The sequence below is a fragment of the Ochlerotatus camptorhynchus genome, unplaced genomic scaffold (assembly GCF_037179485.1).
Source record: "Ochlerotatus camptorhynchus isolate MF236.1 unplaced genomic scaffold, CSIRO-AGI_Acam_v1.1 ptg000133l, whole genome shotgun sequence".
NCBI classification, from domain to species: domain Eukaryota; kingdom Metazoa; phylum Arthropoda; class Insecta; order Diptera; family Culicidae; genus Ochlerotatus; species Ochlerotatus camptorhynchus.
This window is the reverse complement of record NW_027040623.1, coordinates 292,002-318,251: the sequence shown is the minus strand read 5'-3', so window position 1 is coordinate 318,251 and position 26,250 is coordinate 292,002. Positions and strand designations below refer to the sequence as shown.

The following is a 26,250-nucleotide window of genomic DNA, read 5'->3' as shown; positions in this document are numbered from 1 at the left end:
CGGAACCAAATTTTGTTCATTTAAATCAAAAATATATATTTTCATTATATAAAAATATAAATAGTTCAAAGTAAATTGAAAACACGTTTTCAACAAAAATATGTATGTTTGAATTAAATTCAAAAGCATGTTTATTTCAACAATACATAATCTGAGTAAACAATTTTCAGCGTTTCCTTTTTTCCTTGTTGTTTAACATTCGGCAAGCTCAACCGAAAACGGGCTGCAAGCGGTGAAACCGAAGTAGATTGTCCGGAAACCCACGCAAGTAAGTGTTCCAAGCTCGACAAAACCGGTGGAACCCCACAACGAGCCCCACAATATGCCGATCCCCATTTTATTTTAAACATGAAAAGCATACATATAAACATATGTATAAATAATTACAGACAATACAACCTTTTCAAATATTACAACAAGAACCAGTAGTTTTGTCAGAACAAAACTGGTTTTGAACCGGTGGCTCTTATTATAACATCAACTCTTGGGACAGGTTGCAAGGCATGATGACATTTTTCTTGTTTAGGTATTATAATTTCAAAATCATCAATCTTCAAAGGACTTTAGGTCTGAACGAGGCATCAAGACTAGATTTAACTAGTTGAACAACGATTTTCCGCGGTTCAATAATTTTCCACGGAAATTCATTTGATTACTGATATAAAGGATGGAGCCAGAGCACACCACTGAGCGTTCTTAAACGGTGACAACTTATTAAAATAAGAAAATATGCAGCTATTCAAGTGGTTACAATCTACGGTACAATAATTACTCAGAACATCTAAATAGATTTAACACATTTAATAACTTTATTTATTGAACAACTCAAAAGGCTTCAAATCCTTAGTTATGACAAAGTTTGCACCATCCAGACACATTTTGGTGATCAATCGGGCAATGTTTCTCGAGTCGTCCAATCCGCTGTGAGGTCGTCCTGCGAACTGCATTCCCAGCTTATTCAATGCATCGTTGAAGCTTATCGGATTGTGTTGGTAGAATTTCTGTCAAACGAATTCAATATCACTTATTCAAATATGCATATAATAATTTAGTAGTTATACTTTATAGATAGCTCTAACATCGATCCACTGATCAAAGTACGCCGGCTTATTGATCTTCTTTCTCGTGCATTCTTTGCTCAGACATGTTCCGAAATCCCAATCAGACCACGTGGCCAATGCAACATTTCCAGTTTGGTTGTCAGGATTGCTCTTCGGTAGAATCAGCATATGATCGTCGACGGTTTGCTTCATCCATTTGTTGAACAAGGACAAGCACGTGTGCAAGGGTACACCGTCGTCCACCTGATCCTGACGGATCCCGGTCAGTTCGGTGCAGAAGTCACTCAACCGAGGATTCTCGATTGGCATGACGTACTGACGAAATTCGGACTCGATTTTACCGTTGGTCAGGTTTATCAGAACGGCTGGAAACTCGATAATTTCATTTTTCTTCCATTTTTGATCATCCTTTGCCCAGCAAGTTGCTTCGAAGTCGATTACGATAATGTAACGGAAGGTTTGTGTGGAATGATGTGAAGACGGGTGCTGATGCGAGGAAATGGCTCCGCTGCTAACCTTAATAGTTTCAACAGCGTTCAGCGATCTGAAATGGGATGTTGATGAAATTAATCTATATTTATAAACAGACAGAAGAATGAATTGAAATCAATTTCACTTTGCTAGTTGAAATAGTTCTTTTTGATCGTTCATGATAGATGGTTTGTTATTGTTTTGATGTTAAAAAATTCTATCGAAGCATCGAACACCAGCCGTTATTTGCGCGTATTTTTGAAAAGATTACTCACCACGCGAACAGATGGCAGCACTTTACATGAGCATTACTTGCGTTACGATTATGCATGCCGCGGCTGAAAAGACTACACTGAAAACGAAATCTACTCAGAGAGTGAGTAACTTTTATTCAGTTGTATGAGTTTTTTTCCTTGAATTTTCCGTCGAACTTGTTTTCCGCGCTGAGCAGCGGTGCCAGATCGCACGCCCAGAACCGCACACGGCCAATCATACACTCAAAAGATTTTCAAATATAAATAGATTAAAAGTTACGCTAAATCGCAACTCTCCTGACCGACGCAAAGCTTGGTATAAAGTGAGAGAATACGAACTTAGTATAAAAATGGTTTACGCATAGATAGAATAAAGTGTATGTATTTATTCGATTCATAACTGCTATTTTATTTGTATTAGGGGATTATGCTTTTCTGTCAGTTTCATTTGCTTTGTTTTTTAATGCAAATCAAAAATGCTGCAAAAATAACAAAAACATATCTTATTTTCTTGTTACTAGGTACCTATCAGCATAGAAATAAATAAGGATATTTATTTATAAATTGTTCTGATCCCTGCGTCGTACAAAACCGCTCGAGTTAGAATCCGGTTCACTACCGGACATGGTACCGAGTTAATCAAGTTCAGCCGCATCGCCGCATCGCACTTGTGGACCACCACCATCGAATAACTAGTCAGCACTAATTAGTCTGGTGCAGTATAGGTTCTAGAACGGGGGCTTGTTGAACAAATCCGTTAAAATGACCAACAACCACGCGTCTTATCGATTCATTCGCCAATGAAGTCAGCCGGTAAGCTGTTGCTTAGGAAATCCGCAGCATTCTCAAACGGATAGTGATTCTGTGTGAAGGGCATCGAACCAGACTCGAAACAGCAATCACTGTGGAGAATTTCCCAGATAATTCGACGGGATTTCAAAGTGGTCGATGGCTCTATGTCGAACGCTCATTCGCACACATGAGTACTTATCCAGCTCTTCAATGCTTCCGATGCATGCAACTGGCTGGCCAGCCGTAAAAATCCACGGTGATGTCAGCGATCCTGAGTATCTAAAATTGAGAACCTTGCTAAAACTAAAAAAACTGAATTGTAATCTTAAAAACTAACCAAACAACTGCAAGCTTCATCCTGTCAACGTTGCAATTTAATAAACATTGGACGAATTCCTCGCCAATATTCGAACTTAGTATAATTATGGGATCAAATTTTAAGCCCATCTATGCATAAACATTGCTTAACCATAACATGTTTAAATTTTAATCTTTCTTCGATTAGTTATATTTTTGAGTGTACCAACTCAGCGACTAAGAATAATAATCAATTATTGACTCAGAGAATTTTCTTTCCATACGAAATTTACTCAGATTTGGAAGAAACTGCAGTTACTCATAACTTATGAGTAACTGCAGTTTCTTCCAAATTTGTGTTGAATGGGTGCTATATCCTACACTAATAAAATTCCACACATTTTTTATTGACGAATTTCCATGTCAAATTCCACATGATTTTCATGTGACCACACATAAACAGAATCACACAGAACACTACACCACCGGCGTCGGCAAGCAACATGTATGATAAGACTAAATAATAACATCTGTTCGGTAGGCAGAAACGATCATCTCATTTATTTTTATTTGAAATAATAGGTTTTCCAAGGTGGAATTAACTCTGCACACTGTGCCGAAACACAGTATGACACACTGTTCGGCACGTTAAGGCACACGCTGATACGTATGACACGAACAATATTATATAAAACGGCAACACTGTTGAGCACTTTAGTTTTTCTAATCGATTTATCCGTTGCTAAGGTTTGTTTACTGCAAACACAGAGAACAAACAACCGGTGGAAACTAATGATTTTAAATTGGCTCACTGCTTGACTAGCCTATTGGTCCCAAGCAAATCGATTAACGTATCCCATTTTAGTCGAAATTCTAGTACTACACTATGTTTGTTTTGATTCGCTATGAAAGTTTGACAGATAAAATGAGGGGTTCGTGGATTTTCGTATGTTTCGAGGGGTGCATCGATTAGCTTGGGACCGAAGAGAGTACCAGAGCTGAGCCAAAAAGTTGAGCACGTTTCTTCGGGACCTTCTGGTCTTAGAGTTTCTTCTATGGAACAGACGTCCAACTTCGGTCAGAAACTTGTGTAAAGATAAGTGGGAACATCGCCGTCACGTGGCATTAAAGGGTGTCCACGATGAAATTGCCACACTATGAAATTGCTCTAACTTTTTAACCGTTGGGTAGAATTTAATGAAAATTTGGGTGGATTTAGTTCATAGTGCATTATTTACATCCTGCAAGTTTTAAAGTCCTGTGATCAAAACTCGCGGAAATGGAGTCGAAAGAACAGCTCGTGCGTGATAAAATCTTGCGCATTCATCACGAGAACAAGGATCTCTCGCATCGTTCCATCGCTAAAACGTTGGGAATCGCGAATTCCACGGTGTCGCGAGTGATTAAGCGGTTCGAGGAACGGTTGACCACCGATCGGAAGCCCAGAAGTGAAGGAAAAAGTATTCCGTACAACACCAAAAATCACAACCGCGTAGTTGGGGCCTTCAACCGAAATCCGAACGCCTCCGTTAGGGATGTGGCTAAGAAGCTGCACCTAAGCCGAAGTTTTGTCCAGAAGGCCAAAACTAAGGCTGGGCTTCGAACGTTCAAGGTACAAAAGGCCCCTAATCGCGACGAGAAGCAGAACAAGTCCGCCAAAACCCGTGCCAGGAAGTTGTACCTCAACATGCTGACGAAAGTTGAATGCTGCATCATGGACGACGAAACATATGTGAAGGCCGACTTCAAACAGATCCCCGGCAACCTGTTTTTCACGGCCAAGGATAAGTTCAGCGTTCCGGAGCATGTCCGCACTCAGAAGATGTCCAAATTTGCGAAGAAATTCCTGGTTTGGCAAGCCATCTGCACGTGCGGGAAGCGGAGTGCACCTTTCGTGACCCAGGACACGATGAACGGACAGGTGTACATAAAAGAGTGCCTCCAGAAGCGGCTGCTTCCTCTCCTGAAGGCCCACAACGTCCCAACAATCTTCTGGCCGGATTTGGCCTCATGCCACTACTCCAAGGACGTGCTGAAGTGGTATGCGGACAATAAGGTCAATTTCGTGCCGAAAATGTTCAACCCTCCCAATACTCCGGAGCTCCGCCCTATCGAGAAGTACTGGGCGATTATGAAGCAGCACCTTCTTAAACGACCTAAGGTAGTGAAGACAGTCGAGGAACTGAAGAAAGTATGGGTTTACATGCAAAAAACGGTTGATTCACAGGTTGTGCAGAATCTTATGGCCGGGGTTAAGGCCAAGGTGCGGGCATTTGCGTATGGACTGTAAATAAAATACGAGTAAAATGGTAAAATGAAGTTTAATAGTTATTTCTCAATCCCTGAAAATTTGATGGCAATCGGATGAAAACTCGAATTTTGCGAATCAATTTTGTGTGTGGCAATTTCATCGTGGACACCCTTTAGTATCTCCTGATTTCCTCTACACATTTTCCACTTTCGACCAATTTGGAGCTAGTATCGATAACTTTTCTGTTGAAAATTGCCACTTGGCGCTACCAGCACTTAGTGTCTAATGTGATGAACTAGCCTACGGCTAAAAATCACAAAAATAAAGAAAAAAAAAAAAAAAAAAAAAACTTAGTGTCTACTGTAAATTGTGCAACGCCAGCGTCATCAGGTTGTCAAAGAGGTTTTTAAAGTGGAGAAGTCACCGTTAGTGGCGCTTAAGTCAATTAGGAATCTTTACACAAGTTTTTAGAGAAATTTTGTTCGAGCCGCAACGTCTGTTCTCTGTGCTGCAAATGAAAATATCCGTCAATACTGCTGCAACAGTGATTAGTCCTAGAATTTTAAAAGTTTATTGTGATATACCAAGTTTGGTACCGTTTTTAAAATGGAAGAGGCATGGTATGAGCACAGAGAACAGACGTTCAAGTTCGGTCAGAAACTTGTGTAAAATAAGTGGGAACGTCGCCGTTACGTGGTGTTAGCATCTCCTGATTTCCTCTATAAATTTTCCACTTTCGACCAATTTGGCGCTAGTATCGATAAATTTTCTGTTGAAAATTGCCACTTGGCGCTACTAGCACTTAGTGTCTAGTGTAATTTGTGCAACGCCAGCGCTATCATGTTGTCAAAGAGGGTTTTTAAGTGGGGAAGTCGCCGTTAGTGGCGCTTAAGTCAAATAGGAATCTTTACACAAGTTTTTAGAAAAATTTTGTTCGAGCCTCCATGTCTGTTCTCTGTGGTATGAGGTAAGTATTGTCAAAAGTTCTGCTCGATTGAAAAACTATTACATATAATATACAAACTCAACTTTTAGGCGGTGCTGGAGTATGGTCAAATAAATTTCCACATTAAGCATATATTAAAAGTCCAGAACTCCCAAGTGAGCAGCTCAAGGCAAGAAGGTATGTCAACTATGCTGCTTCCCTGTGTAATACTAGGCTTCGGCTAAAAATCTCTTTAATAAAGTTTAAAAAAATGCTTCCCTGTGTTAACACTGTTAAACGACACATTTCACGAGACACCAGCGAGATTCAAGATGGCGTTTTAATGATAACCTCTGAAAAAATATTTGGTAGCTCTAAGCAAAGATGGCACTACCGTTTCGCTCAATCCTGAATACGATCTACCGACAGATTCAATTCGCGGACTTGTACCACCATTCAATGACGACGAGATGCCGAAACAGAACCATTTCTTGGCAAGTTATGTGAAGAAAATGATCAGTGATCAGCGATCTTCAAAGCTCGAAAGTTCGAAAATATGTGTATGCTATATGGTCATCGGGGCATCACCGTTTTGTGTTTTATCGAAGACAACAAATCAAGAAGACTGGCAGCTCTTCCATTTTCTCATACAAACGCTATGAGACAGGTACAATCGCGTCATCTGCCGCTCAAAGGTAAATGCTTCGAACGAATTTGATAGCAAAGATAACATCCTCAGAAGAAGGGTTTGTGTATTTGCTAATTTTTCTATGCGTTGCTGCCACTTTCCCTCAAGTGCAGCGCTACTGTATCTGTCGCTTGGATTCTTGCAAAGTTGACAGTCTTCTTGATTTGTTGTCTTCGGTTTTATGCAGTGATATCAAATTAATTAATAAACATGTGATCCAAAAATAGCAATTCATGGAAACTTAACTGAAAAAGCTGGCATAAAAGTAGTTTTATTGTTGTTTTACATCAACAGGCTGGATGAAGCCCCAATGATGTTAACCTTATCAACTATGGTAAAAAAAATACATTGGTCATAACATAAAAAACATTAAAAAACATATATCTTATAGTCAGTCACTCCTGCCGGCGAAAAACAGAAGAAAACTTTCGACGAAGCGCATCACGGGAGAGATGAAAGTCGAAAACAGAAGCAATTCTGTTGAATGTTCTCTGCAGTCCGCAAATCGCACCGTGTGCTCCATAATTTGTGCGACGTAGGTGCAATTTTAATTTCTGCTGTGCTGATCAGTTGGTGCTAGTGTGAATGTTAATTTTATTTGTCATAAAAAAGGTTCATGACCTACTGAACAAATTTGGCGAAGACAGAAACCTTCTATGTGGCCAGGATATAGCATATTCAGCAAATTTACTTGCTAACTTGCTCCACGTAGTCACAAAGTTCTGAACTTCTGTCCACCAACCAAAAGGCCTGAACAACTTTGTCGAAGATTGTAAAATTCTATATGATCCTAAGATATAGCATATTAAGGTAATTCACTTGAGCAATAGAGCCACGTAGTGAGAAACTTCTGACCTTCTGTCCACCATTCAGAAGTGATTTGATCGGTAAAAATTTTCTTGTAACCTTTTTTTTCTTTTTTGTAACCTTCTGTATCGCAAAATGCCAAGATAAAACATATTAATGAAATTCCCTTCCACACTAGAGCCAAGTAGTGAGAAAATTATGAATTTCTGTACACCAATCAATAGTCCTTAACCAACTGAACAAATTTTCCGAAGACTGCAACCTTCTATATGGCCTGGATCCCAAGATATAGTATATTCAGGAAATTCACTTACATACTAGCGCCTCGTAGTGAGAAAATTTTGAACCAATCAATAGTCCTTAACCAACTGAACAAATTTGCCGAAGACTGCAACCTTATATATGGCCTGGATCCCAAGATATAGCATATTCAGGAAATTCACTTACACACTAAAGTCTGGAACGCGCAAAAATTGGTCAACTTCAAATTGGTGTATGTTGGTGTGGTGTGTAAAAAACCTGAAATCACAAACAAAGTGACAGACGACGAGATTTTCTTAAAAGCGTGTGCCATCATCCACCAGATGGGCTAGTATTTTTGTTTTGATTTGAACAAAGTTGAAGTGGAAGTGGAACTTTGGATCAGAAATTGGCTCCACCGTTCATTGGCGACCGCTAGGCCAATCATAAGTTATTAAGCTGCCAACTGAGCAAATTTGCCGAAGACTGTAACCTTCTATATGGTCAGGATCAGGAGATATTCCGAGGTGGAACGGACAGCCCAGATGTGTTATACAAAGTACAACGCGCGAGTGCTCGCATTACAAAAATGGCACGAGCACTGAAAGGTTAAGACTGTTTCCGCTTTTCGTAAAATATTGGCTCAAAAAGATAAAAAAGATTGCATAATAAAAATATTTTAGACAATGGAACTTGAAATTCAAACACATATTGCTCTACCAAAGATTCAATTCCGTTTTACGGATTAATTCCAGAAAGATGAAGTCAAAGCTTTAAAATAAATTAGGATTCAAATAATCGCCAGCAAACATGCTTCAGTTTATCAAAGCATACTAAGTTTTTTTTTAGAATTTAGCTCACTTTCATACTGGCGGTAGAATTTTGGCAGCTGCACTAGAACTCTACGGTAGTCAACGGATGGAATTAATAAATCGAGTTGTATGAAGTTTACAAACATTAATAAAAGAGATATATACCATGTTTGTACTACCTCTACATTTGTATCCCAAGTATTGATTTAAGAATTGCGTTGAAAGTTTTTTGTTCTTTCTTCTAAATATGCTAATACAGTAATGACCCGATTCTGTTAGTCCTACTGTGCATCCGGCTTTTATCTTCCAATAAATTCACATAACCATAATTAACGTAATTAATTTTGTTAAATTTCAAAAGCATTTTTTTTTCGGTCAAAACCAAATTACGTTCATGAAAATGTGTTCGTTGCATTCTTCTGGCCTACTGGAAAACAGTGAAGTAAAAAAATTCATTGACAGAATTTACGTTTGAAACGAAAAAAACTGGTTTTGAATTTCCAAAAATTAATAAAGTCCCCTTTCCTCTTAATGGATTTTCAGCTTCTATCTGACTTCCTCCAACTGAACCTGTAACAATTCCGAACAATCAGTCGGCTATATGCAGTAAGAGCAACAATCGACATATTTTTTTTTGTAATTACTTTATTTGTACAGGCTCAATCGAATAAACTTTACAGAGCCGAGTTATCCTTTGCGTTATACATTATTACTGTCTTATATTTAAAGTTAAAGGAACTGGACCGAGTACTCGCGGTCGTCTCGAGGTTAGTGGGGATTTACAATTTTTTGGATGGGAAAAGGGATGAAGGAGGTTTTAAATGTGGTTTACGATATAACTATTTAATTAATCCTAAAGCATGAAATTATTTCTATTCAACTTGAAAACAAACATTGAAAAAAAAAAACCCAGACGTACAAACCACAAACTAAACACAAGGTTAATCAAACTTACAATCTAAGGTTAACATCCTTAAAGTAAACATATATGAGTTTCATAAACTCCAGATCGCGTCTAGCCAAAATATCCCGAACTGGAACATTAGGTTGTCTACCTCGAGCCCGAAGGGAATCATAAAAATGTGATCTGACTCCACGATACTCCGCACAAGACCAAAGGATGTGATCAGCGTCCTGGTAACCTTGTCCACATTCACAATCGACATATTGGTGGACACAGAACAACAGTGACAAAATCATGTGCGGGCAGTTTGTCATTGAAAGCGTAGCGAACAAATATAGAACCTTATTCTGCTCGGATTGAGCCGAAACTCCAATAAGATGAAAAGCGTTCACCATCAGTCGCCGGCCACAGTCACAGTGTAGAAGCGATGGAATTCGATTGCCAATATGCACACAGCCGTTCATATTTCCACCCATTCGTTGTTGTTATAGGCACCTAGCTACCTACCTTCCTGCCTAACGACGAACGACGTGAGTGCAAAGCAGGCGTCGCGTGCTACGGTGGTTACGGCATGGCCGCCGTCGTCGCCTTCGTACATGCGCGGAAAATGTAGTGGTAGCGTCTCGATTTGAGTGGATGTGTGTAAGGAAATGTGTATCGTATCCACCTTTTCCTTGCGTTATGTCTGGGTTCGTGATGGCCCGTGAGGTCGAAGATAACTGAAAGGGAGCAAAATTAGTTGGCTAGTGGTTCACTCGGACGCATTTTTAATTATCTTTATTTAGCATAACTACAAACATTTCGATATTTTTCATTGATTTTTTAAAACAAGTTGCACTCAATTTAGTTGCAATGTGAGATCTAACTCGAAATATTTCAAATTTGGCTGCATTTAAAATGTTTATTACTATGAGGATTATGTGCTTTCAGATTTTTTTGACTAGTTTATTTGTTAGGCTCAAATGTTCAAGAGGACTCCACGGAGCCGGGAACCAATACATAATTTTATAATAACAATAACATATTAATTATGGTAATTGTTTATGAGTTCTTCTTACTCTTCCTTGGAGTTCAGCTTCCGCTTTCATCCGTGCCCTCAACTCCTTTACTTCTTCCAATTGTTTTCCCTTCAGCAGCGCCCGCCGCTTGACCTTATCTTCGTCCTTTATCCACTACTTCTCGGTATAATCCACTATCTCGAATTTGTAGTAGTAATACGCATCATTTTTGTACTTGAAAACAGGCGGCTGCTGTTTCTAGCAGCACTTGCTTTCTCTCCATTGTTCCTCTCGGCGTCCGGAGACGCCACATCCATCACCACCACCAGGACCTCAACCGCTTTCTCGTTTGGCGATGCACCTCCAGTCACTACAACAGCATACGTACTGGTCTCTTCCTCATTCCGTTGTTGGTTTTCTTCTTGCGTTTGTTCTGACTGCTTCAGATCCGTCCGCTTGGGGCTGAAATTCGATGCTGCTCCGTCTTAAGCCTGGTACGCAGCTGAAAAGTAATGACGTTTTTACGTGCTACGGGATAGGACACGGAATGCTAAAGAAATTTCTTTTCCTTAGCATTTCTTGACCCAGTACGCAGTTCAAAAGAAATCGGTAAAGGAAAGATCGATTACATTAGTATCGTGATCGATATGAAGGTGGCGCATTCTGAATGCAATTTCATTTTCCTTGCGGAATAATGGTCTGACCAATTATTCCGTTAGGTAATTTTAACGTTTGTTGTAAAAATGATGTTTTGGATGCATTTATACAACATAAACACTAATAAAGCCTGGTACGCAGCTGAAAAGTAATGACGTTTTTATGTGCTACCGGATAGGACACGGAATGCAAAAGAAATTACTTTTCCTCAGCATTTCTTGACCCAGTACGCAGTTCAAAAGAAATCGGTAAAGGAAAGATCGATTACATTAGTATCGTGATCGACATGAAGGTGGCGCATTCTGAATGCAATTTCACTTTCCTTGCGGAATAATGGTCTGATCAATTATTCCGTTAGGTAATGTTGGCGTTTATTGCAAAACTGATGTTTTGGATGCATTTAAACAACATAAACACTAATAAGTGTTGATTTTACAATTTGACGACATCTCCCTATAATCTCAAAATTTAGTAGACTATAGCTGTCAAATTTTCTTTTGGGAAAAATCCTCAAAAATTACTTTTCCGTTTTCTTTTCAGCTGCGTACCAGGCTTAAGTGTTGATTTTACAATTTGACGACATCTCCCTATAATCTCAAAATTTAGTAGACTATAGCTGTCAAATTTTCTTTTGGGAAAAATCCTCAAAAATTACTTTTCCGTTTTCTTTTCAGCTGCGTACCAGGCTTTAAGCCTGGTATGCAGCTGAAAAGTAATGACGTTTTTACGTGCTACGGGATAGGACACGGAATGCTAAAGAAATTTCTTTTCCTTAGCATTTCTTGACCCAGTACGCAGTTCAAAAGAAATCGGTAAAGGAAAGATCGATTACATTAGTATCGTGATCGATATGAAGGTGGCGCATTCTGAATGCAATTTCATTTTCCTTGCGGAATAATGGTCTGACCAATTATTCCGTTAGGTTATTTTTACGTTTGTTGTAAAAATTATGTTTTGGATGCATTTTAACAACATAAAAATTGATAATTGTTGATTTTAAAATTAGACGACACCTACCTATGAACTCAAAATTTAGCAAAAGACACCTCCCTATAGCTGTCAAATTTACTTTTGGGAATATTCCTCAAAAATTACTTTTCCGTTTTCTTTTCAGCTGCGTACCAGGCTTTAAGCCTGGTACGCAGCTGAAAAGTAATGACGTTTTTATGTGCTACCGGATAGGACACGGAATGCAAAAGAAATTACTTTTCCTCAGCATTTCTTGACCCAGTACGCAGTTCAAAAGAAATCGGTAAAGGAAAGATCGATTACATTAGTATCGTGATCGACATGAAGGTGGCGCATTCTGAATGCAATTTCACTTTCCTTGCGGAATAATGGTCTGATCAATTATTCCGTTAGGTAATGTTGGCGTTTATTGCAAAACTGATGTTTTGGATGCATTTAAACAACATAAACACTAATAAGTGTTGATTTTACAATTTGACGACATCTCCCTATAATCTCAAAATTTAGTAGACTATAGCTGTCAAATTTTCTTTTGGGAAAAATCCTCAATAATTACTTTTCCGTTTTCTTTTCAGCTGCGTACCAGGCTTAAGTGTTGATTTTACAATTTGACGACATCTCCCTATAATCTCAAAATTTAGTAGACTATAGCTGTCAAATTTTCTTTTGGGAAAAATCCTCAAAAATTACTTTTCCGTTTTCTTTTCAGCTGCGTACCAGGCTTTAAGCCTGGTATGCAGCTGAAAAGTAATGACGTTTTTACGTGCTACGGTATAGGACACGGAATGCAAAAGAAATTACTTTTCCTTAGCATTTCTTGACCTAGTACGCAGTTCAAAAGAAATCGGTACAGGTAAGACCGATTACATTAGTATCGTGATCGACATGAAGGTGGCGCATTCTGAATGTAAATTCACTTTCCTTGCGGAATAATGGTCTGACCAATTATTCCGTTAGGTAATTTTAAATTTTATTGTAAAAATGATGTCTTGGATACATTTTAACAACATAACGACACCCCCATATGATCTCAAAATTTAGCAAAAGACACCTCCCTATAGACCTTTTTAATACACCACCAACGTATAGCTTTATTTCATCGGACATCTTCATTTCTTTGCTTTTAACGGGGCAACGGCAAAAGCGAACGAACTGCAAACAATTAAATAGCATGTTAATCTAAAGGCCAACTGTTTTTCAATAGCAACCCATTGTTGCGGTGCTTAATGGGTTGCTACTGGAAAACAGTTGGCCTTTATATTAACATTCTATTTAAAAATCTTTTTTTATCCGCCTACGATGAGGTTTGACCCTTTTGACGTAGAACTACGTTATTGTCGACTATACTGGGATACAAATCAAAAAAATATGTGTGGTGAAATAGTGTTAGGTTTTGAACGCTTGTAACTTTGTCATTTATAGATGAAATTGAAATCCAAACACGCCAATCGACAGGATATTACTTAACGAATCTGCTGAAATAAATACTTTTTCAATTTTTAATCAAAAAATTTAAAAAAAAATGCGCAAATGATAATTTTATCACTGTTTTTATGAACTAAACATTTTCCCCAAACCCAGTCATCATAAACGAATACCACTTGGTTGCACATCATTCTGCTTAAAACGGCGCCGCGATGAAGGCTCGCTCACTAGCAAACCACTTGTTGGTGGTTCTAAAGCAGTAACAGGTGACAATGCCTTTACCGAGGTCCTTACTGTCCCTGAACCCACCGAGCTGTTTTGGCTTTACCTTTCTCGTATTCATCCTAGCGTGAAATCTGAATCAATCGAGAAGCTGGTCAAAGGTTGTGTACAGTGTGAAGATCCGAGTCAAAAAAGGATCCGACATCAGCCGTATGAGCTTCATCTCGTACAAAGTCGGAATGGAAATATTCCTCAAAAATTACTTTTCCGTTTTCTTTTCAGCTGCGTACCAGGCTTTAAGCCTGGTACGCAGCTGAAAAGTAATGACGTTTTTATGTGCTACCGGATAGGACACGGAATGCAAAAGAAATTACTTTTCCTCAGCATTTCTTGACCCAGTACGCAGTTCAAAAGAAATCGGTAAAGGAAAGATCGATTACATTAGTATCGTGATCGACATGAAGGTGGCGCATTCTGAATGCAATTTCACTTTCCTTGCGGAATAATGGTCTGATCAATTATTCCGTTAGGTAATGTTGGCGTTTATTGCAAAACTGATGTTTTGGATGCATTTAAACAACATAAACACTAATAAGTGTTGATTTTACAATTTGACGACATCTCCCTATAATCTCAAAATTTAGTAGACTATAGCTGTCAAATTTTCTTTTGGGAAAAATCCTCAATAATTACTTTTCCGTTTTCTTTTCAGCTGCGTACCAGGCTTAAGTGTTGATTTTACAATTTGACGACATCTCCCTATAATCTCAAAATTTAGTAGACTATAGCTGTCAAATTTTCTTTTGGGAAAAATCCTCAAAAATTACTTTTCCGTTTTCTTTTCAGCTGCGTACCAGGCTTTAAGCCTGGTATGCAGCTGAAAAGTAATGACGTTTTTACGTGCTACGGTATAGGACACGGAATGCAAAAGAAATTACTTTTCCTTAGCATTTCTTGACCTAGTACGCAGTTCAAAAGAAATCGGTACAGGTAAGACCGATTACATTAGTATCGTGATCGACATGAAGGTGGCGCATTCTGAATGTAAATTCACTTTCCTTGCGGAATAATGGTCTGACCAATTATTCCGTTAGGTAATTTTAAATTTTATTGTAAAAATGATGTCTTGGATACATTTTAACAACATAACGACACCCCCATATGATCTCAAAATTTAGCAAAAGACACCTCCCTATAGACCTTTTTAATACACCACCAACGTATAGCTTTATTTCATCGGACATCTTCATTTCTTTGCTTTTAACGGGGCAACGGCAAAAGCGAACGAACTGCAAACAATTAAATAGCATGTTAATCTAAAGGCCAACTGTTTTTCAATAGCAACCCATTGTTGCGGTGCTTAATGGGTTGCTACTGGAAAACAGTTGGCCTTTATATTAACATTCTATTTAAAAATCTTTTTTTATCCGCCTACGATGAGGTTTGACCCTTTTGACGTAGAACTACGTTATTGTCGACTATACTGGGATACAAATCAAAAAAATATGTGTGGTGAAATAGTGTTAGGTTTTGAACGCTTGTAACTTTGTCATTTATAGATGAAATTGAAATCCAAACACGCCAATCGACAGGATATTACTTAACGAATCTGCTGAAATAAATACTTTTTCAATTTTTAATCAAAAAATTTAAAAAAAAATGCGCAAATGATAATTTTATCACTGTTTTTATGAACTAAACATTTTCCCCAAACCCAGTCATCATAAACGAATACCACTTGGTTGCACATCATTCTGCTTAAAACGGCGCCGCGATGAAGGCTCGCTCACTAGCAAACCACTTGTTGGTGGTTCTAAAGCAGTAACAGGTGACAATGCCTTTACCGAGGTCCTTACTGTCCCTGAACCCACCGAGCTGTTTTGGCTTTACCTTTCTCGTATTCATCCTAGCGTGAAATCTGAATCAATCGAGAAGCTGGTCAAAGGTTGTGTACAGTGTGAAGATCCGAGTCAAAAAAGGATCCGACATCAGCCGTATGAGCTTCATCTCGTACAAAGTCGGAATGGAAATATTCCTCAAAAATTACTTTTCCGTTTTCTTTTCAGCTGCGTACCAGGCTTTAAGCCTGGTACGCAGCTGAAAAGTAATGACGTTTTTATGTGCTACCGGATAGGACACGGAATGCAAAAGAAATTACTTTTCCTCAGCATTTCTTGACCCAGTACGCAGTTCAAAAGAAATCGGTAAAGGAAAGATCGATTACATTAGTATCGTGATCGACATGAAGGTGGCGCATTCTGAATGCAATTTCACTTTCCTTGCGGAATAATGGTCTGATCAATTATTCCGTTAGGTAATGTTGGCGTTTATTGCAAAACTGATGTTTTGGATGCATTTAAACAACATAAACACTAATAAGTGTTGATTTTACAATTTGACGACATCTCCCTATAATCTCAAAATTTAGTAGACTATAGCTGTCAAATTTTCTTTTGGGAAAAATCCTCAATAATTACTTTTCCGTTTTCTTTTCAGCTGCGTACCAGGCTTAAGTGTTGATTTTACAATTTGACGACATCTCCCTATAATCTCAAAATTTAGTAGACTATAGCTGTCAAATTTTCTTTTGGGAAAAATCCTCAAAAATTACTTTTCCGTTTTCTTTTCAGCTGCGTACCAGGCTTTAAGCCTGGTATGCAGCTGAAAAGTAATGACGTTTTTACGTGCTACGGTATAGGACACGGAATGCAAAAGAAATTACTTTTCCTTAGCATTTCTTGACCTAGTACGCAGTTCAAAAGAAATCGGTACAGGTAAGACCGATTACATTAGTATCGTGATCGACATGAAGGTGGCGCATTCTGAATGTAAATTCACTTTCCTTGCGGAATAATGGTCTGACCAATTATTCCGTTAGGTAATTTTAAATTTTATTGTAAAAATGATGTCTTGGATACATTTTAACAACATAACGACACCCCCATATGATCTCAAAATTTAGCAAAAGACACCTCCCTATAGACCTTTTTAATACACCACCAACGTATAGCTTTATTTCATCGGACATCTTCATTTCTTTGCTTTTAACGGGGCAACGGCAAAAGCGAACGAACTGCAAACAATTAAATAGCATGTTAATCTAAAGGCCAACTGTTTTTCAATAGCAACCCATTGTTGCGGTGCTTAATGGGTTGCTACTGGAAAACAGTTGGCCTTTATATTAACATTCTATTTAAAAATCTTTTTTTATCCGCCTACGATGAGGTTTGACCCTTTTGACGTAGAACTACGTTATTGTCGACTATACTGGGATACAAATCAAAAAAATATGTGTGGTGAAATAGTGTTAGGTTTTGAACGCTTGTAACTTTGTCATTTATAGATGAAATTGAAATCCAAACACGCCAATCGACAGGATATTACTTAACGAATCTGCTGAAATAAATACTTTTTCAATTTTTAATCAAAAAATTTAAAAAAAAATGCGCAAATGATAATTTTATCACTGTTTTTATGAACTAAACATTTTCCCCAAACCCAGTCATCATAAACGAATACCACTTGGTTGCACATCATTCTGCTTAAAACGGCGCCGCGATGAAGGCTCGCTCACTAGCAAACCACTTGTTGGTGGTTCTAAAGCAGTAACAGGTGACAATGCCTTTACCGAGGTCCTTACTGTCCCTGAACCCACCGAGCTGTTTTGGCTTTACCTTTCTCGTATTCATCCTAGCGTGAAATCTGAATCAATCGAGAAGCTGGTCAAAGGTTGTGTACAGTGTGAAGATCCGAGTCAAAAAAGGATCCGACATCAGCCGTATGAGCTTCATCTCGTACAAAGTCGGAATGGAAATATTCCTCAAAAATTACTTTTCCGTTTTCTTTTCAGCTGCGTACCAGGCTTTAAGCCTGGTACGCAGCTGAAAAGTAATGACGTTTTTATGTGCTACCGGATAGGACACGGAATGCAAAAGAAATTACTTTTCCTCAGCATTTCTTGACCCAGTACGCAGTTCAAAAGAAATCGGTAAAGGAAAGATCGATTACATTAGTATCGTGATCGACATGAAGGTGGCGCATTCTGAATGCAATTTCACTTTCCTTGCGGAATAATGGTCTGATCAATTATTCCGTTAGGTAATGTTGGCGTTTATTGCAAAACTGATGTTTTGGATGCATTTAAACAACATAAACACTAATAAGTGTTGATTTTACAATTTGACGACATCTCCCTATAATCTCAAAATTTAGTAGACTATAGCTGTCAAATTTTCTTTTGGGAAAAATCCTCAATAATTACTTTTCCGTTTTCTTTTCAGCTGCGTACCAGGCTTAAGTGTTGATTTTACAATTTGACGACATCTCCCTATAATCTCAAAATTTAGTAGACTATAGCTGTCAAATTTTCTTTTGGGAAAAATCCTCAAAAATTACTTTTCCGTTTTCTTTTCAGCTGCGTACCAGGCTTTAAGCCTGGTATGCAGCTGAAAAGTAATGACGTTTTTACGTGCTACGGTATAGGACACGGAATGCAAAAGAAATTACTTTTCCTTAGCATTTCTTGACCTAGTACGCAGTTCAAAAGAAATCGGTACAGGTAAGACCGATTACATTAGTATCGTGATCGACATGAAGGTGGCGCATTCTGAATGTAAATTCACTTTCCTTGCGGAATAATGGTCTGACCAATTATTCCGTTAGGTAATTTTAAATTTTATTGTAAAAATGATGTCTTGGATACATTTTAACAACATAACGACACCCCCATATGATCTCAAAATTTAGCAAAAGACACCTCCCTATAGACCTTTTTAATACACCACCAACGTATAGCTTTATTTCATCGGACATCTTCATTTCTTTGCTTTTAACGGGGCAACGGCAAAAGCGAACGAACTGCAAACAATTAAATAGCATGTTAATCTAAAGGCCAACTGTTTTTCAATAGCAACCCATTGTTGCGGTGCTTAATGGGTTGCTACTGGAAAACAGTTGGCCTTTATATTAACATTCTATTTAAAAATCTTTTTTTATCCGCCTACGATGAGGTTTGACCCTTTTGACGTAGAACTACGTTATTGTCGACTATACTGGGATACAAATCAAAAAAATATGTGTGGTGAAATAGTGTTAGGTTTTGAACGCTTGTAACTTTGTCATTTATAGGTGAAATTGAAATCCAAACACGCCAATCGACAGGATATTACTTAACGAATCTGCTGAAATAAATACTTTTTCAATTTTTAATCAAAAAATTTAAAAAAAAATGCGCAAATGATAATTTTATCACTGTTTTTATGAACTAAACATTTTCCCCAAACCCAGTCATCATAAACGAATACCACTTGGTTGCACATCATTCTGCTTAAAACGGCGCCGCGATGAAGGCTCGCTCACTAGCAAACCACTTGTTGGTGGTTCTAAAGCAGTAACAGGTGACAATGCCTTTACCGAGGTCCTTACTGTCCCTGAACCCACCGAGCTGTTTTGGCTTTACCTTTCTCGTATTCATCCTAGCGTGAAATCTGAATCAATCGAGAAGCTGGTCAAAGGTTGTGTACAGTGTGAAGATCCGAGTCAAAAAAGGATCCGACATCAGCCGTATGAGCTTCATCTCGTACAAAGTCGGAATGGATCCCAAACTACGCGAAGCTGCTCTTAGATCGGATACATGGCCGAAAGGAATTTTGTTCCTTGAATTTGAAGACGGTTAAAAAAACATGTGGTTGCCTCGTTTGAACACGCCTACCATCACGATCTCTCCTATTCCGGGACCTTCCGAGTTCTCAACTCCCATTTCCGGACTAGACCCAGTCTGCTGATTCAGAATTGGATTTTGCGTTGTGAATTGGAGCGCTGTAGACCAGAACGCACTGCCTGTCGCATTATGGGAGACCTCGAACCACTCGATCCAGTCACGCTAGCTGTTTCCCGCCATCAAAGCCGTTCTATTTCCTGCCATCAGAGTCGTTCTGGCCCTGCGGTCGAGTTCGGTGGTGAGGTCTCCCAAGCATCGTCGTCAGGCAAGTATGCATACATTAGTTACAGTCATTTGCCCGATCAGTTTCCGTATTCCAGTGCAACGCTTCATGATGTTTACACGATTTCCAAGAATAATGCTGCTACCTTTATTGCTTCTGGACCACCACCATCACCACCGAGACGCATCGTGGATAGCACTTTGGAAGCCCCTGATTTCTCTGCCTCAGTCGCGCTTATTCCAGCCAGCGCTCTGCATAGTCGTCTCGGCCCTGAGTGTAGATGTAGGTCGGGGGTCTTCCAACCAGCTATTACTGGCAAGTATATTGACGATTCAGCTTCTCCTTTGCCTGATACCGCTTCAACTTCTAGCTGTGTTTCCGGTTCTGCGATATCCACACTAGCCACATCATGTCCATGCATCCGTCCTGCCAACTACCAGCAAGTTTATGCCGCCACCTGCTCTTCCTCGGATCCGGGACACCCTAAAACAGGCACTGAGGAAGCTTCCGAACCTCCCGACCCAGTCGCGCTTGCTGCAGACATCCGCCATCGTCATCGTCCCGGTCCTGTGGTCGGTGATCAGTGATGGAAAAGTTCGCGAAAACTCACTATGACTCGCGAACTTTTCCCTTGGTGAACTTCGTGAAATATCGCGAACTTTTCCAACACTGTCGGTGATGGTATCGGGGGCTTCCGGCCTGCAACCTCAGGCGAGTATGTTAGCGATTCCGAGCTTTCGGTACCTGATGTCCTTTCGATTTCTAGTTCCCGTGATTGCTCCTCGAATGGTCTCCGGATCTACTACCAAAACGTGCGTGGGCTGAGGACTAAAATCGACTCGTTTTTCCTGGCTGTTGCGGAGGCCGAATATGATTTGATTGTGCTGACGGAAACGTGGCTGGACGACCGAATTTACTCATCGCAACTTTTCGGGTCACTCTATTCCGTCTTCAGAACTGACCGGTCTGCCCTAAACAGTCAAAAATAGCGCGGTGGCGGAGTCCTGATTGCAGTATCTACTAGACTAGCCAGCTACGTAAGTACGTCACCCATTTCCAGTCAACTGGAACAGCTGTGGATTGTCGTAGAACTTCCACAAAGCAAGCTTAGTGTAGGCGCAATCTACCTGCCTCCCGACCGCAAAAACGACTGCACGATCATCCGTGAGCATGTGGAATCGTTAAGGTCAATTTCGTCACAATTAAGTCCCTGCTCTCCCGCTTTCGTATTTGGTGACTACAATCAAGCTGGTCTGCAGTGGCGCTTTACAGACAGTGGCACACCATTAATTGATCCACTGCTTTCGCATATGCCAGTTGCTTGCTGTGCTCTTTTGGACGGTTTTAACTTCTACGGGTTCACACAAGTGAATACTTTTCCAAACCGAAATGGACGTTTGCTAGATCTTGTCCTGGCAAATAATTCCGCACTACCGGGCACTTCTGTTTCCTTGCCGGTCGAGCCACTGATTGATCTAGATGCCGATCATCCCGCTCTCGTCGTGTCATTTAGTTTACCTGCGCCGATTCTTTTTACGCCGTCATCTGAGTGCTACTCTTTGGACTTCCGCCGGGCCGATTATGTTGCATTGAACAATGCACTTGCGGAAATTGATTGGCAATTTATCGAAACTGCCGCTAGCGTGAATGATGCAGTGGATTTTTTCAGTGCTGCACTGGAAGATGCTATTTTCCGCATTGTCCCAGCTCGACGACCTCCGCTAAAGCCTGCATGGTCTAACCCACGCCTACGCGTGCTAAAACGTCAACGCTCTGCCGCCCTCCGAAAGTATTGTAACTCTCACTCGCCGTACTACAAACGACTGTTCAATTTTGCGAGTCGTAGTTATCGAAATTACAATCGTTTTCTCTATAATCGACACGTGAGACGCACGGAAGCGAACCTTCGCACGAATCCGAAAAGTTTTTGGTCGTTTGTCAACTCAAAACGGAAGGAATCCGGGTTGCCTTGTTCCATGTTTCTCGGGAATGACTCGGCTAATAGTGAAAGAGAAAAATGCGACTTGTTTGCTCGTCATTTCAAGCAAGTGTTCAACGATTTCTCCGCTTCGCCAACACAAGTGCTGGATGCTGCTGTTGGGATGCCACGTGATGTGTTTAGTTTCGTTATTCCGCGCATTTTGTTCGCCTCCGGACCTGACGGCATTCCGTCATCAGTTCTAAAACGTTGTGTAGCCAGTCTCTGCCTTCCACTTGCGAGGCTATTCAATCTCTCGGCACAGCAATGTGAGTTCCCCTGCCGCTGGAAACTTTCTTATCTGTTCCCAGTGCACAAAAAAGGAGATAAACGGAATGTCATAAATTATCGTGGAATCACCTCCCTGTGTGCCTGCGCAAAACTGTTCGAGATTATCATAAATGGTGCTCTGTTCGCACGCTGCAAAAATTATATCGATACAGAACAACACGGTTTCTACCCGAAGCGCTCCGTGTCCACGAACCTGGTGCAGTTCACTTCTAACTGTCTGCGATGCATGGATTCAGGATGGTGTAGGAAAGTGATGCTGTGTAATCATAATAATATAAATAATAATAAAATATAAAATAGCAACTAAAAGTAAACTTACTGTTTAATCACATCTGTTTGTGTCCTCCGAAAATTTGATGATTACGATTGGTTGACGGCTTAATCAGTAGCAAAGCAAATACTATAAGAGCGAGCATTATCATTTTCCCGTCATTCAATTGACGGACGGCGAGGAGAGCACATCTCCATAAAAACAGCAGCGGTGCCCCACTCGGGCTCATTCAATTGACGGACGGCGAGGAGAGCACATCTCCATAAAAAACAGCAGCGGTGCCCCACTCGGGCTCATTCAATTGACGGACGGCGAGGAGAGCACATCTCCCTAAAAGCAGCAGTGCCCCACCCGGGTTCATTCAATCGGTAGGCAGCAACCGCTTTGGCCAGCTGAGGGTTTTTCTGAGTTTATCTCACTGCGGCTTTAAGCGATCTGCAATCCCCATTCAGCGAACTCCCAGTATACCCAGACGGTGCCACAACCGTGGCGGATCTGCTCGGCGGACGGAGAGGAAAGCAGCAGTCGTGTTCATATTCCGTGGCCGACGAACAGTGAGCGATACGCTTCGGCCAGCTGAGGGTTTCCTTGAGTTTACCTCACGGCTCCAAAGCGATCTGGAATCACAACCCAGTGGTCATCCGGACAGTACTGGACAGCGGGACACCCAGTAAGGCTCCCTCAGACTTGAGACATCCCACACCTGACACCATGGAGCAACACCATTTTGTGAAGGCACCCGACAGGCCCGCTGAAAATCACGACAGATGGCAAGTCGATACGGCGTATATGGATCTAAAAGCTGCATTTGACACGGTGGACCATAATATCTTGCTGGCCAAGCTGGAGATACTTGGCATCTCGTCAACTGCTGTGGATTGGTTCAGATCTTACTTGGTGAATCGCTATGTACATGTCAAGATTGGCGCGTTGGAATCAGATGTTTTCTCAAACAACTCGGGAGTCCCGCAAGGCAGTAACCTAGGACCGCTACTATTCTCGATCTTTTTAAACGATGTCGCCTTGCTGATACCGTTCCGATTCAAATTTCGGACGATTCAAATTTCGGACACTTTCATTTTTAATTAAATATTACATCCAGTTAGAAACAAAGTAATAATGTTAGATGATCGTGGAGGGCACTAGTCAAAAAATTTTAAAATTTACAAGACATGTGGATCATATTCGACCGAGATAATCAACTTTTAAAAGTGTCCGAAATTCGAGTTTAAGTGTCCGAAATTTGAATCGGCACGGTACCATCAGGATGCCGCGTTTTCTATGCAGACGATACGAAAATCTACAAAATTATTAAAAGCCTCTCGGACTGCTGGGATCTCCAGAATATGTAGGGTTTTTTTGCTGACTGGTGCTCAAGAAATTTGATGAGTCTAAGCATAGAAAAATGTAACATTATTTCCTATCACCGTCAGCAAGTCAGCGGATAAAGGTAGATCATGGCGTTATCACCTGTCCCATAATGAGGAATGCGACTTGGATATGCAAAATATCCCTCTCCCCCTCCCCCCGTCTATAACGTTTAATTAAAAAAAAACATGGATTTGACGATCACTTTTTTCCGGGAAATAAATTTTAATCAAACTACAATTATAAGTAAAAACAAAAGCCAAACATTTAAAAACTATTGCTTAAGAGGATGATATACAACCGATGATATTATGTTGGTAATAAACACGGCGAATGAGAACGACCTAAATTTGAGTTTAGTTCACTCATAATCGCCAAAAGTGCAGGAACTCAGCGATGAGTAAATTTGTCTCATGATTTTTCTGTGGAAAACCTATAAAATCTGCCTGAAAACGAGGAAATTGACGAAATTTTTTTTTTCAATCTCGGTGTAGTACCAATATACTGAGTGAATCCAATCTTTACTTTTCTCAAATTCGGGAATTTTTCCCTTGAAAATCCTGGAAAAACCTGGGAAAACATGAGGCAAATTTACTCATCGCTGAGTTCCTGCACTTTTGGCAATTATGAGTGAACTAAACTCAAATTTGGGTCGCTCTCATTCTCCGTGAACATATCTGGTACCTCTATTTATGCAATTAGTTTAACATCCAAAGTCCAACCTTTTTTTTATATTCTGCACAAAAGATACGTTCTGCCCCGCCCCATTCATAATACTGCGGTCGTGTCTAGGGCACAACCCTTAATTTTTTTTTCACCAAATTGAAATCCCAAAACATGCTTATTAGCAGCAATCAAATATTCCAGAAGTGCAGAGATTTTCAGAAACATTTCGAGAACTTTTAGAAGTCTATGTTAATGGAAGATTTGAGAACCTCAGGAACTTTATTGAACATTAGCAAAATGCAAGAGTATTTCAAAGAAATTTGGTAAGCTTCAAAAATAGGGGGAATATCAGGGGGAGTTCAGTTCCATTGATCCAGAAATTAGTGGAGAATTTTAAGAAGTGTCCAGATTTTCAGAGAACTATACGCTATAAATAGCAGACATTTACATACATTCTTCAAACGGTGTTCGTATGATGACAGTACCGATCATTAGCAACCGGATACCAAGCAGATGAATCAAGAACACATATTTTATTCACTCAGCACTTGAGCCAAGAAGAAAAACTTGACGAATTAATCTGATTCAACTGCTGTTCATGATTCAGAACATATGGAAAGAACAAAAATGTCCCCAAAACCCTCGAGTGGTAGATACCTACTCATCCGACATTGAACAAACGCGCGTGATTCAACTTTGGGCTCGGGTCTTCCCATCGTATCGCGTCGCACGTCGAAGCCATTCAATATCGACGAGCTGCTGCTAGTTGCTTGTGTTGTTAGTTTATTTTTATTCTGCACTTTTGGATCCATGATGCAGAGCCCCACACAACACCGACACAACCATACTATTTGCGACGTTCGTTGGTTGTATGTGTGGTAGGTAGGTAGTTCTTCACTGCCACCGTCGTCGTCTGCTGGTGAGCGAAGCGAAGTGGATCCGAATGGGGGCCTCCAAGAAACTCCACTTCCTCAGTTCAGAAGTTTCACTCGTACCGTTGAGATCGGGGACGGGTTTGCTGCACGCGACGTTAAGGTTTTTGGTCGCTCTCTGACTTTAGACCTGCGGTTTTGTTTCGCTTTTTTTTTTTTGAGGGATAGACTTCTACGAGCATACAAGCAAGCGACGAACCTTTGAAAGGGTTGTGCTTTTTTCTACGTTTCCTGAGGTGCAAGCTGTTGTGCAATAATTGTTTGTGGTATTGTGCGAAGAGATTCATCCGGCAAGGTGGAATTCGCGAAGGGCCATCAGCTGTTTTGACTGCTGGACAGGAGGGTATAGGGATTCTTGAACCGAGGAAGCTTTATCGAGGGAAGCTAACTGCTCTGAGGTGACTTCGATATGACAGTGTCGTGAGTTTGGATCCGAAGCCCCAGCCGTTGAAAGAAGAAAAACTGGGGGAGCAACAGCGACTGCAGAAGAAGTTGGTGAAACCGATATTGTGCAATTGATTGGTGTGGTTGGCAAAATAAGCGAAGAAAAAAAATGTGAAAATTGCGATTTGATTGGCGAGTGATTTTATTTCTTATTATTTTTGTTCGGCTTGCTGTTATCAGAAAGCTTTGGATGGAAGAGAGAAGATGATGAAATTAAGTTTTTAATGACGTGTAGGCAAAACGCACAACCGAAGATAAAAATAGAGGAAGCGTAAATTATCCAAAACATCAACGCACAAGTGCACAGCGGGAGAGAGAAGCCAAACATTGTATGCAGACAGCAGGTTTCCTTTGACGTGAGGTGAAGAAAACAGCAAAAACTTGCCGAGATGGGGCCCAGTGAATGCAAATCGGTTGCATACATATTCATACTGTTGCTGAATGTTGGATTACTGTTGCAGCAATCGTCAGCGCAGCAAAGTAAGTGCCTTAGTAGATAAGTTTTCTATTTTGATGTTTGCCATTATGTTCCCACTCAAAAGCCGATGAGTCGGTGGGAGGGGGGAGGGTCATGGAAAGGGTTAT

General features: G+C 40.2%; 2 protein-coding genes across 3 annotated transcripts in view; one reads left to right on the top strand and one right to left on the bottom strand.

Moving 5' to 3' along the window:
- Positions 1–808: 808 nt before the first annotated feature.
- Positions 809–1,766, bottom strand: Snp (Snipper). Its single transcript, XM_065220828.1, has 3 exons — positions 1,678–1,766; positions 1,062–1,605; positions 809–1,001 (listed from the first exon to the last, which is right to left on the bottom strand). Exons 1-3 carry the CDS (start codon positions 1,710–1,712, stop codon positions 810–812), a joined length of 771 nt encoding a protein of 256 aa, XP_065076900.1. The 5' UTR covers positions 1,713–1,766; the 3' UTR covers position 809.
- A 23,508-nt stretch (positions 1,767–25,274) lies between these two features.
- The window catches only part of LOC135700346 (nuclear pore complex protein DDB_G0274915-like), a 224,465-nt gene continuing 223,489 nt past the window's right edge, over positions 25,275–26,250 (top strand). For both annotated transcript variants that reach the window (XM_065220834.1, XM_065220833.1), the window contains exon 1: positions 25,275–26,145. In XM_065220834.1, coding sequence (XP_065076906.1) covers positions 26,055–26,145 — 91 coding nt within the window. In that variant the 5' untranslated portion in view covers positions 25,275–26,054. The remainder of the gene's footprint in view (positions 26,146–26,250) is intronic.